The 19,069-nt window shown below is 48.2% G+C and overlaps 4 protein-coding genes across 4 annotated transcripts; 2 read left to right on the top strand and 2 right to left on the bottom strand.

Moving 5' to 3' along the window:
* Window positions 1-6,736: 6,736 nt before the first annotated feature.
* Window positions 6,737-6,985, bottom strand: N7498_005900 (uncharacterized protein; the record flags this gene model as incomplete). The annotated part of the gene is made up of 1 exon (XM_058452962.1): window positions 6,737-6,985. The coding sequence occupies one exon, from the start codon at window positions 6,983-6,985 to the stop codon at window positions 6,737-6,739; it is 249 nt and encodes an 82-aa protein (XP_058309500.1).
* A 321-nt stretch (window positions 6,986-7,306) lies between these two features.
* On the bottom strand, window positions 7,307-9,066 carry N7498_005899 (translation initiation factor eIF2B subunit gamma; the record flags this gene model as incomplete). Its single annotated transcript, XM_058452961.1, has 2 exons — window positions 7,307-8,829; window positions 8,886-9,066. The coding sequence occupies 2 exons, from the start codon at window positions 9,064-9,066 to the stop codon at window positions 7,307-7,309; spliced, it is 1,704 nt and encodes a 567-aa protein (XP_058309499.1).
* Window positions 9,067-9,565: 499 nt separating this feature from the next.
* N7498_005898 (uncharacterized protein) lies at window positions 9,566-10,924 on the top strand (the record flags this gene model as incomplete). Its single annotated transcript, XM_058452960.1, has 2 exons — window positions 9,566-10,246; window positions 10,301-10,924. 2 exons carry the CDS (start codon window positions 9,566-9,568, stop codon window positions 10,922-10,924), a joined length of 1,305 nt encoding a protein of 434 aa, XP_058309498.1.
* Window positions 10,925-11,635: 711 nt separating this feature from the next.
* Window positions 11,636-14,578, top strand: N7498_005897 (uncharacterized protein; the record flags this gene model as incomplete). Its single annotated transcript, XM_058452959.1, has 3 exons — window positions 11,636-11,978; window positions 12,061-12,273; window positions 12,333-14,578. The coding sequence occupies 3 exons, from the start codon at window positions 11,636-11,638 to the stop codon at window positions 14,576-14,578; spliced, it is 2,802 nt and encodes a 933-aa protein (XP_058309497.1).
* Between the last annotated feature and the right edge of the window lie 4,491 nt (window positions 14,579-19,069).

The raw sequence follows: 19,069 nt of genomic DNA, 5'->3' as shown, positions 1-19,069 counted from the left end.
ACTAAATAAGAGAATCGTTCACGGTGGCGTACGAAAGGTAGCCTATATCGACTAGTGCCTTCGCGAATTGGATTCCATTCACTAGTGAATCGACAAAAAAGGGGTGATTCTCTTATTTCAATAGCTTCTTAGCTCCAGTTAGCTCCTGACTGCGTATTTTAGTAGAAGCTACTCGTTTCCCGAATCTTCTTCCGACAATAATAAGCGATCGTCTCCGTGTTCTCGTATTCTAGCCACTTTAGTGGCCCTCTTCTGTTCCTCGCGGTGGCCAATAATAGGCGTTCTCTCTTTATCTTCTTCCACCGCGGCAGTCGTCACGCGAGTAGCCTATTAGGCGTATTCGGGTGGAATCGCGGGCCAGAAGGGGCACGTAGCGATTCGATAATTACTTCGTCCACAACGTAGGTATAGGCCTTCCGAATAGCGACGATCTAGCTCTTGCTATAGGACCTATTTCGCTTGTTGTCTATTAGAATTCCTGCTTTCCGGCCGCGATCGTAAGGAGTTTATAACAACTAGGGACGCTAGGGACTAATCTATTTATTCGTATGTAGCGACCGTAGGAGTTGTTTACTTTTCGTGCTAGTTCTTAGAACGCTTCGGCTCGGAGGATAAGAGATCGAGATCGGTGTCGATCCGTCGCAATAGCAAGATAAGTTCTAAGAAGCTTTCGGGGATATCTCTATATAATAGCGCTATCCGCATAGTTAGGTTAAGTGACCCCGTCAGTATAGACACTTTCGCGTCCTCTAGCTATGCCATTGCTCCCAAATCTACAAATTCCTTCTTGAATAGGGGTAAAAACGTGGCGAAGGTCTGTTTCGTTCCTTAACGTATTTCTCGTAGCCGTTAGGTGGCCCTTCTTTTGATATTTGGATCGCCGTAAATATTTTCTAGGTATTGGATAAGGTCTTGGGCCTTTCCGTCCATACGTCGATATTGCATAAAGGCCACCGTGTTTTTGCTCGCGTTCCCTTCTAGCCGTAAGTAAATATAGAGGAGATATACGCGATCGTCCCCTAAGGCTTCTGCGTCTAGCAGTAGCTTATTCTCTATAGCCATCCGGAAGACGGGCCATTCCGATCGATTTCCTTTAAAGGTAGATAGATTAGGCAATCGTGCCCGTAGGCGTCGTGTCCTTTCTTCAGCGATCACTCGTATTTAGGTCTCTAGCGTGTTCACTATTGGTTCTATGATCGATTGAGGCCATTCGGCCGCGTTGTGGTAGATAAATTCCTCTAGCCTCTTCATCCTTTCCTCCTGCATTCTCGCTCTTTCATCCATTATTCTTGCCTTTTCTTCCTAATCCGCCGCGGTTTAGGCTAATTGTTGGAGCAATACTCGTGCCCAGGCGGGCGGGCTTAAGGGTTCTACGCTCCCTTCCATTTTCGATATTGCCTAGCGGTATAGTGGCTAGGGCTTCCAATTGGAGCGATTCGAAGAGATCGCGTCCGACCGATATGTTATCCTCTTGGGAGGACCCTTCTGTCAACTAGGGCGAAATTATAGTTTCGCGTCCGACCAATATAGTGTTCAGGGGTACATATATATTCAACGTTATGTGGCGATTCAGGAGAATTCGCACCTATCCAGTCCTTTCCAGTGGAATAATCTTGAAAAAGAGGACGTTTTTAGTATGTGAAAGGCTAAAGCTAGATTAATTCAACCTAACTAGGCCGTTTGCAGTTTACTAAAAACGTAAAGAGAAAAGAAAGAAAAGTAAACAATCAACAAGGAAAAGAGGCGGTCGGCGGCGATCGGTCACGTGCTCGAACGTGACCTTCAACCAGGCACTGGCCTGTTACATAGACTATTTCTCGGCGCGCTAGGATTAGTACGCTCTACGAAGCTAATTATACCTCCACCTACTAAGTTAACGCCGCTAAGCTCTACTATCCTAACCACCTATAACTAAAACCTAAATTACCGGTACCGGTTAAAGACCAAAGTATACGTATTAAGCTTAATAACAGTATTTAGATCTTCGGTGATACTAAGGCACGTATTAAACTCGAAACGCTAGTCGCGAACTACGATATCTAGACCCGCCTAGGATGGCTAGCTAGACTTATTAATATCCCACGAGAGTAATAGATAAGGCTTCCGCTTATCCTAGATACTAAGATTCCCTAAACGTAACGATATAAAGTTAGCCTAGCCTCTAAGTAACTAATCGATAGCGTTTTCGATTAGCTATATACTTAAGGTAAGATATCTTTTTCCACTAGTCACACTAGAGGCGCCCTAGCTTCGTTCGTCGTTTTCAAAATAGTGTATAGGGATAGTAAGCTATAAGTGGTTAGTAGACCTATAATCGATTGCTAACCGCTTAATAAATATTTAGTCCCTAATTAATATCCGCTCCTATACTAAGACGATATTATCTAGCTAGTATATAGTAAGCGCTATATTACGATCATCGACGCGGCTAAGTTTTTTTACTAATAGCGAGTTTACCCTAACGACACTAATCTCTAAGCTATAATTATATATCGCGGCTAGAAAGTACTATATATTATAGTTATAGGAAACGCTAACTTAGTGGCGTATATCTAGCGGTAGATAGATAATATCCTCTATAAATTCCGTTCTTAGTGTCGCGTATACGTTAATAATATCGTCGCGGTTACCGATACCCTAGAAGAGTACATCGAGCGGCTTAATCTACTCTTCGCTAAGTTCTAAGAATTTAATATCTCCCTAGACCCTACGAAGGCATAAATTAGCTTCCTAAGCCTAACCCTTCTAGGTAAGGAAATCGATTCGCTTAGTATAACCACTAAGGAGGAAAAACTAGGCGCTATCCTAACCCTACAATTCCTATAGACCTATAAGTAGCTCGAAACCTATCTAGGTATAATAGGCGAGTTTCGTTATTATATTAAATATTACGCCTATAAAGCTACTCCACTATATCAACAAAAGAAGGATCTATTAAAAGATAGCCCTATTAAGGGCGCACTAAGACGGTCTTGGTCGGCCTATAGCATTCTTAATAACCTATCAGAGGATAAACTATAATCTTTCTAAGCGCTCTAGAACGAGTTCAAAAGCCCACGATAGCTCGCTCACTATAATCGTGACTAGTAGCTCTACGTTATATTAGATAGTTCTAAAGAGCGGGGATATAGTATAATGGTATACTATATTAACGTAGCTTATTAATACGCTAACCTTTTAAAGACACCACCCTCTACTTAGGTCTACCTAATTCTCTTCCTAAGTTAGATACTTAGCGACGCGAAGAAGAATTATTAGCTAACGAAGTTAGAAATCTTATGCCTAGTCTAGGTTATCAAAAAGGTCCGCTATATAATCGAGGTAAGCCCGCCCTAAAAGCCTATAATTATCTATATAGACTATAGTAGTACTATTAGTATCGCTAACGCGACTATACTTTCGTTAAGCTCGGTGGACAGAACTAATCTACGCTTAGTTCGCGCTTCGCAATATATCTAGTAGTTCCACCTAAGGCTATTCTATCGACCTAGAAAAGAAAATAAGATCGCCGACGCCCTTTTGAGATTACCTATAGCGATAGACTCTAAGCCTAAAAACGATCTAGACTTAATTAAAGCCCCCTACGCCTTCCTTACTTCAGTAGTCAAACTATCTAAGACCATAAAAAGCTATATTTAAGATAGTTATAAAGCTAATAGCCGCCTCGCTACGCTAATCTAGTTATTAGAGGACATTAAAGCTAGCGACGACGCTATTAAACCTACACTACTGTACCGCCTATATAACGGTTTCCTATATTTTAAGAACGCTTCTAGGGAGGAATCACTTTGCCTCCTACGCTCCTTAACCACTAACGTCTTCGCCCTTATATACGATAACCAAGCTCACTAAGGGTTTAACGTTATATAGTAGAAACTTCGTGGTTTCACCTTTTATAAAGGCGCTAAGCTACTTAAGGTATATATCTAACACTGCTTAGTCTATAAAGACAACGTAGTCCTAAGACACCGCCTATATAGTTTATTATAACTAATACTTTCCCCCCTAATCCCCTTCTACACGATTATAATAGACTTTGTGGTCAGACTCCTAATCGCTAAACATAGTCTAGACTACGTGCTTACGATAACCAATAAGTTCACTAAGCTAATCGCTCTTATCGCTAGCAAAAAGACCTAGACTAGCGCTAATTAGGTATAAATAGTCCTAGACTACTTTTTCTAAGCGAATTAGGGCATCCTAATCGTGATAATCATAGATCACGATCCTAAGTTCGTATAAGGCTTCTAGAAAGCTTTCTTTAAAGCCCTCTATATTTAAATATTTTACTTAGTAGCTTACTATCCCTAAACCAACGGCTAATCTAAGCGAATAAACTAAATAGTTAAAATTATACTACGTTATTAGATCGCGTCGCACTTAGCTAAATTAAAGGCCGCTAAGGATTAGCCTACCACCTTACTAGCTCTATAGATAGTGGCGAATTTAAGCGCTAAGCCCACTATAGGTTACACCCTACACTATTTATTATATAGAATAGATCTTAATAACCTATAGGAACTACTACGCTAAGCTACTCCTCGAGACCCTAAGTTCGTGGCTCGCGCCAACGCCAAAAGTTCCCTCGCTTTCGCTATAATAACGATAAAGCGTTAATATAACGCTAATTATAAACCTATTTATTTTAAACTAAGCGATTTCGTCTACCTACGCCTTAGCTATAGCTATAATATTCCTAAGAACGCCTTATTACCCACTAAACTTACTTAGCGTTTCGTGGGACGTTTCAAAGTTATCGAAAGAGTAGGCCGCCTAGCCTACTACCTCGCCCTCCTAGAAACCTAGAAAATATATCTAGTTATTAATATTATATATCTAGAGCTAGCACCACACGGTGTCGACCCCTAGGACCGCCGCCCTAACACTAAGCACTTACTAACGTTTAACCTACGTTTCCCTAATAAGGAAGATAGGTATAACGTTAAGAAGATTCTCGTAAAATAAGTTCGCCTAGCCCTAGGTCGTCCCTATACCGACGGCATAAAGCATATAATCACTAAATACCTCGTTAGATAGTTAGGCTAGTCTATAAAGGAAGATAAATAGATCACCGCTAACGAAGCCGCTAGTTATAAGGATCTTATCCACGAATTTAAGGAGAACTAGAAAGCTAGTCTCTCTTCCACTATCTAATCTAAAAATCAGATAAGAAGAGAACGTATCCTTTACCTTAACCTCGCCCACGTTTCTCTTTTATAACCCCCCTTAACTTTATAACTCTATAACTTTATAACTCTATATTTCTCCTCCTATAACTACCCTTACCTTTATATCTATCTTTACATCTATCTTTATATCTATCTTATAACCCTATCCTTCTATCTATCCCTATCTTATCTCTTATTTATAAACCTAAAATTAAACTATTAATTAACCCACTAACCGCTGTCCTAACTCTCACTTCGAAATAAAAACTAAATTTTACTTCGAAATACCTCTAGAGTAGCCTAGAATAGCCCCACTACGCTAGCGGAAGCGGAAGCGCGAATCTAATACTACACAAAAGCGTGAACCTAATATTATTGGCACCTCTAAATAGAACCCTAAGACACCTAAATAGTCTAAGACTAATATAGTTATCTCCTAAAAAGACCCCTATTAGCTAGCTAAGGAGTGGCCCTATCTCGTTAAGAAGTCGATACGTATCTACGCTAATAACGCTAAGATCGTACGTCTAGAATAGTAAGTCGATGACCTAACCCCTAACCTCCCTAAAAGGCCTACTAAGGCCTAACTCGCTAGCCTAAAGAAGTTCACTAGCTCACTCTAGGGCATAAATAACGACTTCGATAATAAGTTTTTTATCCCTCCCCCTAAGTTCACCACGCTTACGGACGAGGCTATCTATTAGGTTACTAAATATTATTCCTAAGCTAAACGCGGTACTTAATACCTAGTCGATTTCGATGCTAATAGTAATATCCGCGGTAACTAGGCCCTAATAGGCCTATCGCTAATTATAATAGTTAATAGTTTCTATTACCTCCTAGTCTAGAAGGGATATATTATCGCTTATAGAAGTTTTATCAGCAACTTAATACTAAGCTATAGGCTTAAGGACAAGTCCGATCTATAACTTAAATATTAGCCCCTATACGAATAGATAGTTAGCGTAGTTATTATTTCCCCTTATATCGTCCGCTAAGTTAATTTAAACACCCTCTATTACCTCTATAATAACCTTAGTAAGCTAACTGCCGACCTTACCCTAATAGAGAAGGGTTCAATTTCGGTTAGGGACGACGTCTACCAAGACTATTTTAATAAGGCAATAGTCGTCGCCCCTAATAGCCCTACGTTCATTGAAAACTAGAAGCTTTTAAACTACTAAGCCCGTTTCGGCGACCACCTAAACGCTATAGTGCTACCCTGCGCTTTCTTCAAGAGGCACCGGATCCCGCTCAACTATAACGCAAACGTTTACGGCACTTTCAATACTGATCTAGCTAACTTAGATATTCTTCCGAACGAAACTTTTGACTAGGAGATATATAGCGCGGTTCACGCTTAACAGTATATCCTAAGCCGCCCCAACACACCCCCGCTAGCTTTCCAATCCGCCGATGCCCCTAAGCCCGCCGCTATAAAGCCCGCCCCTAAGCCCGCTAACTCGCGTTATATCGACGCCGGTGAGTTTAGCGACTTCTTCCCGGAGATTCGCACGATAGCCGATAATATCAACGCCGTAATGGACCTTTAGGACGAGGCGTCCGCTCTAAAGGCGGTCCTGCAGTCCGACGAAGTTCAACGAGCCCTGAAGATTCCTGCCGCCTACGAGGCATCCCGCAATAATTTCCTCCGGAAGCGCGAAGCCATCGCAGCAAGCATGCAGGCGATGGAAGGTGGCGTGCAACGCAAGGCCACTGAACTCTATCAACAAGCTTTCCAGGCCTGCGACGATGCGGCCGACTCGGAGGCGGCCGACTCGGAGGAGACCTCGCCACACTGACTTTGCGGATTTCATGCTGGCGGTTCTCATATTTTTTACAAAGTTTTCATGCTCGCAGTTTTCATATTTTTGCTTTACATTCTCTAGCAGCTTGTCATCGTGGACGATGATTTTTTTGAGAGCGGCAGTTATTGCCAAGCTGGTCAGGTGACCACCATTAGTTAGTCAGTTAGCTCGGCTAGAGAATGAGATCATCTTTACCACCACACAGCTTTCTGCGTACCAGGCTCCCGTTTAAACTTTTGAGCTGATATCTTTGAGGTCATGTATTCTATCTCGTCATCGATGGGGCTGTATAAGAAAGCAAAAACAAGACATTCAACCCTTGTAATCATCTCAGAACTCTGAGTCATCTTGGTTCTCGTCCTCATCCATATCATCCTCTTCGTCAAGTCCCTCGAAGATCATGAATTTTTCATTCTTAGCATCAGTATCATCAGGGACAACATAAGACTCTTGAACCTCAGAATCCTTCAGCTGAGAATTCTGGCCGATCTTGGCCCTCCGGCCTACTAGACACCCTGTCAAGACTGCCTTTGGCCCGACGGAGACGCCGTCCATCAAGACACAGCGCGTAATCCGGGCACCGCTGGAAATATGACAGTTACTTCCGATAACAGACTCCTTAAGCACTGCAAATTGCTCCACGGTGACGTTTTCGGCGAGCAGACAATCCGACTTGGTGACGGTACAGCGCTGGGCCACACCCTCTGGGTGAGCGATCTTTTGGTTGTGTGCAAACGGTGAAGCCTCGGTGCGGCCAACCTCCTCGATGGATGGAAGTTTTGCCAGGCGGAGAGAGGTAGACAACAGGAGAGCGGAGCTATCGACACGTCGGACGAAGGGAGCAGATCCTCTTTGGACGTATGCAAGCATGGGGGGGAATTTCGAGGGCTTCTGGTCCTTGGCTGACTCTGACTCTGGTGCCTTGACCCTGGATGCATAGGAAGGCAGGCCAGCTTCAGGGATGCTAGAGCCACTCTTTGTGGTGCTCATGGCCTGCAAGTCAAGCTCTTCTTCCACCGATTCGTCGTCATGGCTTGTAGTCTCGCCGGGAGTTTGGTTCTCCCGCTGCCGCTCGAAGATCTTGGTCATTCCCAGCTTATCTTCAAGACCTTTCTGCCACTCGGATTTGGCCCAGTAGCCGATCAAGTCTTCACTAACAGATTCCAGCTTTTCATTACGTGCCAGATCCTTAACCCAGTAGGGGAAGACATAAAGGTGCGCATCTCGGTAGCTAGTCAACATCTTGACCTGTGCATGCTTCTCCACCAATGAATGGCGAATGAGGAAGCCCTTGTCGTTTTCCATCTTTTCCTTGATCGTGTCCATGGGGCTCGACATTACGACTTTGGACAGATCAAACCGTAAAGCGGCTGGGCCTTGGGCCGGGTGGGAAACGGCCGGTGCTTCGTCCTTCTCGAGCGGTGCGATAGCCACAAAGTCTGTGGCCTCACCCTTCACGCTTTCCTCCCGGCCCTTCGTTTGGTAGTATACACCAAGACCTCCTCGGCGACCCCCCTGTTCACCTCCGGATCCCCGCGTGACCGGGCCATGGGCGTTGCGCCCCTCTGGAGTTAGGCTACCTCCAAGGGAGCTCTGAGAGACCATCCAAGCCTCAAGCAATGATTCTCCTGGGATCTCGCAAATAAGATCACAAGGGAGGAGTAGGAAGTCGGTCTTGATGCAAGCTTGTACCTCCGGCAACCGGAGGAGTTCACAGGTGCCCATAGTAAGTTCGAGCTCCTTCGGCGCGAGGACGGACGGCGAGGGGGAGGAGAAGGATGTAAGGTGCGGGTTTTGCTTCAAGGCAGCCTGGAGCGGAGCGAGAGAAGAAGGAGGTGTGATCAAGGTGATGTCTAGACGAATGAGTTGGTAAACTACGCTTCCATAGCTTGCGGCTGGATTAACTCACCAGAAATCCCCGATCTCCGTAGGAAGTCAATGGCATAATATACCATTGGCCGATTAGCCACTGGGACAAGACATTTGGGATATTCTTCAGGGTTTGCGGTAAAGGTATTGAGTGACACGCCGGGACCACACAGAATGAGAGCCTGAAAGCCCGTAGAGGGCACGGGGATTGAGTGCGGCATGATTGCTCTTGGATCGGGTATGACTGAGCCCCGCGGCGACAGGTGGGGATGAGGGTTGTCGAAAGGGCCGATACGCCGATATAGCTGAAAAAAGCTCCGGAGTAGCTCCCACGGGTATTAAAAAGTGAAAGGCCACTCAGACAAGAAGATGGCTTGAGAATTGACCGCGGTTGCAAAGGCCAGCACTAACTCGCATTCATCCCGCTTTGATGCTTTTTTTGATTGATATCACGTGTCGATAGATGAGTCAGTATGATATAGTCACGTGCTGTTGACCCGCCTCCGGATTTTATGTAATACGTAAACACCGCGGCAACAGCCTACACACTGGGGCCCAGCCACATGTATTCCGTGCTCCGAGGTCGAGGTTCGTCTTCCCTCTCTCCCTTCTCCACTTGATTCTCCCTTGGCAGGAGGAGTGCGATGTGACTTGCATGCCATTGCGACTACGATTGATGCTCTAAATGCGCATTTTCTAAACCGAAACCTCGCGATCGCAATGTCTTTTCCCCAGGACCCTCGCCGCCGGCGCGGTGGAGCCGGCACCGGCTTCAGCGCGACGAGCAGACGCACTGCCCTTGGTTACTGGATTCCCCTGGCACTCACGGTGGGCGTCGCGACAATTAGCGTTGCGGCATGGATCTGGAGCGAACGGAACGACGATGACGACGACGACGACCAACCCTATGAGGGAGAAGGCCCTTACCCGCCCCCTGGTCCAGCCGGTGGTGATATCCCTCCTCCTTCCTACGCCTCAGAAGGATATGCGAGAAGCACAGGAGCAGAAATTCCTGGCGATGCTCGATATGATCCCAGCTTCATGGCTCGCATGCAAGGCGCTTTGCGCCGAACCCCGAGCCCACAACAGATCTTTGACGGCGCGAGCCGACGAGTCGTAGCCGGTGTGACAGCCGCTGGGGCGCTTGTCGGTGGTGCGCTTACATCTATTCGCGAAGAAAACCGAGGCGACTTCGAGGACCACACGAGATGGTCTGAGGAGGCCGAATCCAGGAACGTCGAGAGGGGTCAACAAGGTGCGGCGCCCAGTATGAGTGGCGCGCTCCCGACTCGCGGACCGGCTGCTGGTCAACATTCCTCTGACAAGAAGAAAAAAACCGTGGTGATTGTTCTTTCCTCTCTCTCTCCGGCAGACTCGGATGAATATGCCTCGGAGCATGCCGTAAGAACCCTGACTCCCTAATTTGACCCTTAAGGCCTTACTAACATCAACCAGTCAATTCTGTCCCACCTCCCCGAGCATGTGGATCTGGATACCTCCCGTGTCTTTGTTCTGATTTATGCTCCCGATGTGAAGCACGCCATCGGCCAGGGTAGCTCATCTCGGCAGACCACATCGATTGCTTCGTCCTACTCGAATATTGCCCATGAGGAAGCTACGTCTTCCGGTGAATTGGTCGGTGGTGATATGAAGGCCATGGAGCCCCGCCAGGATGATGAGTTTGAAGGTACAACCCCCTTCTTCAGGACTTTGTACACCCAGGCCCAGGCACTTGTCGAAAAGGAGACCATGATCATGCCCTTCAGCACCGCCACTGGCTACGTGCACCTTGTACGCCACCTGGCACCCGACCTTGTCTATGTTCAGGAGTCTCTTACTGGCGACGACGGTGATGCCGTTCAACACGTTTCTGGTTGGGTTCGCCAGGTTATCGTTGTCGTTGGAGACGAAGGCGGCCGCGGTGGCCTCATTGACAGTGACGATGAGTCTGCTCTTGCCGACAAAGGAGAGAAATGGTGGCAAAAAGAAGGCACTACAGGCATCGGCAAGCGGATTGACGTGGTAGATGTCCTCCGTGTTGGCGATGACTGGCGACGTCGCGTGCGTGGCTTGGACTAAATTCCCGTCCCGTCTGCTTGCCAATGATGTTGATGTTGATACCTAGCTACTTTTGCATGTCTATATTTGTTCTGATTCTCACCCCTGATGATTGTTTGCCCTCGATTCCCCTGTCTTCCATGTTATGTGCTGTTTCATATATTGCCATTGGGTACCAATTATAGTGGCTTCTCCTAGTACATTGGGCGGAATGTTCCTCGTAATCCTAATAGCCTCTCAAAATTAGATTTGCCTTGCTCCGATGATAGTGTGAGACTCTTTGCGAGGCGATTGTTGAAAACATAAAAAAACAAAAGCATAGAAGTCCACAGATACGGCCTAACCTAATGCGGAAAATTATAATCATGTGACAGGATCGCGCTTTTGGTCATGTGACCGGCCTGGAGCGTCACCGCGGCTTGGCACCTCACCTCACTCTGCAAGCCCGCGGCAGTCTAGCGCTTCCCCAGACCCTTACCCTTCGCGACATCGCTGGATGGACGCTTTCGCTCTCTTTATTCAAGTGTCTCCGACAGCTGCCACGCATTTTCTAGCTCGACTTCGCCGTGTTGGTGACCTGGGCCGACCGTCCGATCCCCACATGTCTCGCGCATCATTCATCCCATTCATCCTCGAAGTTCGGCTTTGAATCAACATCGTCGAATCGGCTTTACTACGAATCGCATTCTTACTCACGGAATTCATACGGGTCGCGCGCATCGTGCCCACAAGATGGCTACCGCAATTTCAAAGCCCACCTCGCATCCCCCGAAGATGAAGCGGCCGCCCCCGCCTTTCCCCCAGGCCGGGGTCAACGGAGTCAAGGCTCAACCACTCTCATCTTCTCCACCCACCACTTCCCAGCGCCTTCCTGGGGGCATGTCTGCAGGCTCCAGTCCCAATCTCACCAACGGTGTGCTCAATGTGGCGAATGGCGCCAAGGGTCCCCTGAACCGAACCAGGAATATGTCGCAGAGACCCGGAGATCCAGCTACACGGGTCACACGAGGGGTGACGAGGACAAGCTCACTAGGAAATGATAATCGGGTTGGGAAAAGGTGCCCCGAACCATATGGTAAAGCGCCTCCTCCTTATGATTCCACAATGCCTCTGAAAAGCGCATGATGTGCTAACTCTATCCTTTGTTACAATCGCAGTCAAAACTACATCTTACATTCTTAAGAAATATTCCAACTGCCCGCCGTCTCTCATTGTGCATCTTCACCCTACGCATTTTCGATTCGAGCAGCAAGATGGAAGTTTCCCTTACAATTCGGAGATGAAGGTGATCATTGAACACATCCGCCAGGGAACTGTGCCCCATGATCTGATCGAAGAGCTTCTTCGGTCTGGGGTGCGATTCTACGAAGGTACCTTTCGTTCTTCTCGGCGATTGGTCTTGATAGCTATACTGACAATATCCTCACAGGCTGTCTCATCGTTCGCGTAGTGGACCACAAGTCCGTATCTGCGCAGACGAGGAAGACTTCCGCGACGACCACAAATGAAAACAATGTCCCTTTCTCTCTTCACAATTACAATGAGCATGTTACCCCATCAGCATATGTTCCGTACCCAAAGCAGAACCAGCTCACCACCGACTTGCAAAGTTCCAAATCGGCTGAAGCGGCGACAAGTCAAACTGATGGCCAAAGGGATGGTGAGGCCTCCGAGTCTCAAGGCCAAGGGACTGACAGAAGCCAGCAAAACGCTGTTCTAAAGCCGCGAGTGTTCACTACTGTTCTTCACCCGACTTCCCGTGTGTTGCAGGCTGAATTAACACTGCTTGTTACTACCCCTGATCCCAAAGCTGCGAACGCGATGATTCAGAATCAGTTTCTTCGCACTAATTCCTCCTCTGTTGTGCCTCAGTCATCAAGTGGTCAGCACGACCGGGGACATGTCGCAAAACGACAGAAGACTCTAGTCGAGCCGCAAGAGCTCCCGGAGTGTGAAGCATTGCTCATTCGCGCTTTGGCTCCGCCTCTTTACTTGGGCACAGTAGACAGTTTTGAGGCCTCACAAGACTTGCTGAAGTCCTTGGAGAGCCCTCTCCACAACGATCCGCCACCATCGCCCAAGCGCCGCAAGAGAACCATTGCCGAGCTCGCTGCGGACGAGGCTCTTGCTGCTGAAGAGGAGAGATTCATGCTTATCATGGACGAACGCCTCGAACCTACCACTTCGGGCGCCGGTACTGGTTCCAAGGCTGCTGCCGTGGATGATACAGCGGGCGTTGCAGCATTTGAACCACGATTCTCTCGCTTCAAGACCCTTGAGACTATCCGGATGCAGCATGAGGAGAAGGCCAAGCGCGAACATGAGATCAAGATGAAGCAAGAATTAGCCAAGAGACAGCAGCAGGAACAAGAAAAGGAGCGTCGCAAGGCCATTGAGGCACGACAGGCCGAGGAACACACCCGAGAAGAAATTCGGAGGCAGCAGCTAGCTGCGCAACAGGCACAGGCGCAGATCGCTGCCCAGCAAAATCGCCATGTCATGGCACATCCCAACGGTGTCAGTCAAGGACAACAATCCTCCCCTGTTGTACGCCACCAAACTCCACACAACATGTCGTCGCCGCTGGTCGGTAACAACATGGCGCCACAGTCTGTTCCCATGGCCATGAGTGCATCCCAGCAATCAGGAAGCCCACCTCGACCTCCATCCTCTCTCCAACATGCGCATCCTAACATGATGGGCCACCCGATGGCACCCTCAAGAAGCCAGCAAGGACCGAGCCGAAACGGAACCCCTCAGATGACACAAGGCACGCCGGCCATGTCACACGCCACACCGATCATGCGCAATGTTACCCCAACCCAGCGAATGAATCAGGGCAGTCCGAACCACGCCAATATGGGCCAAACTCCGATGATGAACCAGGCCGCGATGGCCAACACGCCGCAGATGAATGGCAACAATCTTGCACTCAACCCGCACCACCAGATGATGCTCGCACAGCGACAACAACAGCAGCAGCAGCTCCTTGCACAACAGGGACACATGGGCGCCGGGGCCAATCAGTTCTCGCAGCAACAGCTTGCTCAAATGCAAGCTAATATGCACGCTCAGCAGAATATCCAGTCGCATCAGCAGCAACAGCAGGCGCAAATGATGCAAGCGCAGCAGTCACAGCAGCAAAACGCCCAGAATATGCAGAAGGTTCCCCAGCACAACCAGCAAGCATACCAGGCGCAGCTCATGCGCGCGCAGTTCGCTCAAATGCAGATGGTTAAGCAACAAAATGGCCAGATGCCACAAGGCCAGGCAAATCAGCATGCTGGCAGTCCGCAAATGTCCCAGCAACAACAGCAGCAGCAGCAACAACAGATGTTGATGGCGGCTGCTCAGGCCAACGGAGGGCAAATCCCACCGAACATGCAAGGTGCCAATATGGCGCAGCGATACAATCGACTCTACCAGCAACGGTTACTACATCTTCGTCACGAGATGTCACAGCGGTATTTGCAACAATACGGACCACCAAATCAGTACCCGCCACAGATTGCACAGCAATATGGTGCTGGCCTGGAGAAGAATGCCAAGGCCTGGGTTCAAGATCTTATGCGACGCGAGCGGGAAGCTGCCCAGCAACATCGGGCAACCCAGGCTGCAATGCAGGCCCAGCAGATGCAGCAGCAAAATATGATGCACAATGGGATGGGCAATTAATCGGGAATCTATTAACAATACGGGGTAAAAGCCTGACGGGAAATTCGATCTAAGGGAAACATCTATCCACAGAAGAGCACTGCTTGTCAGGTTCTTTCCAGTTTTCAATCCTTTTTTTTTTCTTCTGCGTTTTCTTTTTATTTTGGGAATTGTACAGGGACCGGCATTGCGGAGAGCAAGTGGCTGGCGTTTTGCAACATCTTTTGCCATGGTTTGGTTTTTTCCACCCTTTCTTTGCCTTTCTTGTTGATTTGTACTATTTGGGACCGGGGTGCTGTTTTCTTACTTTTTGGACGGGGCCAACGGATTGCGATTCGATACCATTTTTTACGGAGTTTGCCTTTCATCATCGGACCCGGCTGTCTTTTGGGTTGGGATTGGAAATAGTGGACTTGAGCCAAAATGCAAAGCACTATTTGACGTTCAATCATGACTATGAACTTGGATAGAGCACAAAGTTAGAGAAACTAAAACCGACCTCTACGGCAATTGGGTGCTACCTGTTTTGGAAAGACGGCGACAATCGGGCTAACACGCGCCCAGCGGATATCACGTCGTCTTTATCATCCAACGCAATGATCTTCTATCAATCAGCAACATGGTAACAAGTCCGGGGAAGCTTGCTCCGCGTCCATTTCCAGGCCTGTCCGAGGGCCCTGATCAGTTCGACGGAGGAGTCGAGCATCGGGGCTCAGTTACTCGGGAACAAGGGAGTTAGTTTGTTAAGAAACAACTGTTCCATCGGCATTCCTGTTGGAGAGTCCCTCACTGTTGACATCGAGACCAAAACCACAGCCTCAGACCAGCTGTTGACTTGAGAGCTTCACATTCCGCGAAATCTTCTGCCTACTAGACACTTCCACTCGAGTTCAAGCCGGGTCGGATCTCCATAAGATCTGGGATATCGGTCTTTGAACTCTGCAGAATCGCCGACACGAGACCTACGAGGACTGTCATTCTACGAGCAGAACCAGTTCGCCTCGGATTCGCGGCTGCAAGTTTTCCAATTTTCAGATCTCATCGGACGACCGACTTGCGAGGAAGACAATGCAAAGAATTCCATGCAAGCCAAGGGCCGGATGGAAATAATTATTAGACCATGATATCATTTAACCTGGGTAAACGAGTAACACCGGGTCTGGGGTAATCCTCACGGCCTAGCTCATGTGAAAATGAGGATGGAGAATATTGATGTTTCTTGGCGTCTCGCTTTCCACGGTTCTGTTTACAGTGATGGGCATCGGGGACTGTTTTCCACACTCCACCATCGCTTTATGGTAAGACAATTCCTTTGCCATTCATCGTCTTTACTTCACAAAGGGAGCCGGTCTTTTGAGGAGTTGGATGAGAGGCACAATGAAATGGTTGCTGCGCGATCATTCCGGCACCATCAGTTCTCGATGGCAGCCGCTGCGCAGGCTCAGTTGGGGGAAGGGATGATATAGATAATGGTCACATTGCTGTATATCTCTAGACTTTGAACATAAATAGATAGTCAATTGAGCCCTCACTCAGACTGTTGAGCTTGAATTTTGGGTTGATTGGTGCACTCATAGAGGTCATGCCAATAAAACGTATCATCACAGTGAGGGGGACCGAAAGGTCCAAGATTGACTACGTAGGGGTTGCTGCATCCGAGAAAACATCATTCTCGTGGCAGATCACTTGGAATCTGAATATTTACTCCCGACATCAGGGTGGTTCAAAGGTGAAGTCGATCAGCCGCTGCGGAAGAAAATTTTATATTGCGGGTGACTAAGCAGACCAATCCCCCACGCTAGGCCGTATCTGGCTGTCCAATTCATGACTAACAAATTACCAGTTTTGGACAGTAAACAGTGGGGGGATCACTATAAATTTCAAAGTTCAATCGTTGAGATCGAGTCTTGAATATGGTCAATGGTAGATGGGGGGAGGGTGCCTTGTAACATGGGATCCTGGGCGAGATGCACCAGATGCACGAGGTGCACGAGGTGTCCAAGTGCAAGATCGACCCGATGCGAGAACAAGTCGAATGCCTCACCGCTGCCATGACCAGGCACCAAGTACACCGACATGAGCATTAACACCCAAATCCATTGAATGGAAAATCGCGCACGCCATGTCTGAGAACGTTCGTTTCGAATGTAAGACAATCTACGGTAGAGTTTGAGACGGCATCCGAGCACATACAATGTCAGTTCATGGTCAAAGCGAGGGATAACGATCATGGTATCGGGACTCGTGAGCCGATCTCTGAACAGAATGCTCGAGCTTCAGCCCTTTGCATTTACGGCCACGGATTACTATTTTAGAAATATATGCCCAAGTCCGGCATAAGCGATGAACGGCGGACGTACTGAAAAGTCGAGCGTCACATTCCAATGCATGTCGCCCGACGCACAGCGATCAAAGCAAGCGGGAAGTATCCACCATTTGAACGTTGCATTGATCCAACTGCTACTCTGTCGGGCCCATTTCGGAAATGCTGCAGCCTTCGCAAATCTAGATGGAAAGTTGAAATAGCAGAGGCTGCATGCTCACGATGTACGCCTCCACGCCGTCATGGGGTGCACAGACATGCCGACGCAACACGCGGCAATGATCCAACTGGCCGGAACCTCGCTCAGGAATGCTGGAAGTACTCTGATCTGCCGCGTCCATGGTAGTAGTGCATTTTGCATGGTCTGTGGTCTTTTTGTCGGACATGCGCTAAAGTTCTTACCGTGGCACAAGGAACCCGTGAAGATCATTTCCGACAGATGCTTTTTCCTATCATTGGGAAGGTAGGTGGAAGCATATCTCTACGATGTAAAATTCAAAAAGTGCCCAGGTGCATACGTGCAATAGGAAACATGCCAATAATTCTGCAGGAAAGTCCATCCGAGGATTCCAGAACGAGCGGCACAAGAAAAGTCCGAGCTTATAACTCTACAACTCTACCAACGGATTCAACGCCGTGTAACCAGGCCCTAAATTCCAGACTCTTTCAGCGTTGCTCGTACTTGGGCGGTCGAAATGTAGAGTGGATCCCATGATTTCAAATTGCGATTTGGAATCTGGTTAGTGAGGAAGGGAATTCATGGCAACGAATGCGTGGTAGCACTACAGTTTTGTCTAGTCCGCTAGAAGTGGAGGAAGCGGTAAGTAGGCACGTTCTCTACGGACATCCACGATCCAAGACGGCTGCATCCCAGCTGCAGGGCCTCGAAAAGGCCAGGCCGGTAGAGGTTGCAGAGAGATACTTCAGGAACCCATGCGAACTCGAACCGGCGGGGTCGCGGAAGTGTTGGGAATGAAAGATGCATCAGACCCGATCGGGTGGCGAAAGTCAAGGCAGAAAAGTACATGTAGATAGCGAGAATACGCGGCTCTTGGGTTGGGCCATCCGAGCGGCGTTGTCGAGACCTTGGCAGATGATGTGCGCTATGCGGGATGAGTTGGAGTCGGCTGCACATGTTTACGCGCAGGAGGTATGCGTAAAAGGAAGAGAGAACGAGGGGGGCAAAAGCGAGAGTTTCAGGGCGTCTTGAAACAGGGGATTGCGAATGGGAAGTCAGCCCGTTGGCACTGGAATGTGGACAGAACCGGTGGCGAGGTACAGACGCTGAGCCTACGCCTCAAGCCGGGGTCACGTTGGGCTCGCTTTCCGATTCGAGAGCGATGATGGAAATGAATGAACTTCTCCACCGGGGAGATAGATCTTATGGAGACATCCAGGGACCAGGTCGAGCGGGATCTAGGCCTGCTGGGACGATTGTGATATGTATCATGTAGCAGGCGGGCGAGAACCAGGAACGGTGAAATACGCACCGAAGAGCCGGCGGTCGCGCTGATGCTTCCGTATTGTTGCATGGATGACCTCTTTTCGCACGTTCGACCGAGTGGACAAAGTCCACGTTATGGGTAGGGGAGTTGGTCAACAGGATTGAGTGTACGGAGTAGGCACGGCGTGGAGTGCGGAAGGTGGAGCTGCGGTGGAACGGGAATGACATCTCAGTTTTTTGATTTCGTATTATGCCACAAGGTGATAATTGATGGTAGTACACGCACAATAAAAAGAAAGCACATTGTAGCTGATTGTACAGGATCGCCCCTTTCCCTCAAAGTAATTATCCCACGGCGCCCGAGGCCAAAAAAAAAAAAATATGCAAACGCCTTGGAAAGCAAAGATCCGCACCAAGCCATTTGAGCACCGGACAAATTATGCAAGAATAAAAGAAAATAATCACAGAGCCGTCTCCGGTTTCTCGGGAGACATGTACAACGCCGCAACGGCCAGTTCAGCTGACCGAGATATGCCTGTGCCAGTGATGGCAGCCGATCCTCCAACGAAAGGGTATCAAATATCCAGGGCCCGGGTGGCCGAAATAGCGCCCTGTGTCTATTGCTCATTCGGCTTGTTTGTGGTCGGGAGGTCGCGTGGTGTATCGATTATGTTTTTTTTATTTGAGTGATGTATTTTTTTGGTTTTTGTTTCACGGTAATTTGTGCTTTTGAATGTCGGGGGAT

The sequence above is a fragment of the Penicillium cinerascens genome, assembly GCF_028974065.1.
Source record: "Penicillium cinerascens strain IBT 15544 chromosome Unknown contig_5_segment0_segment0, whole genome shotgun sequence".
In the NCBI taxonomy this organism is placed as follows: domain Eukaryota; kingdom Fungi; phylum Ascomycota; class Eurotiomycetes; order Eurotiales; family Aspergillaceae; genus Penicillium; species Penicillium cinerascens.
The sequence above is the reverse complement of the archived record's forward strand: the minus strand, read 5'-3'. Positions and strand labels throughout refer to the sequence as shown.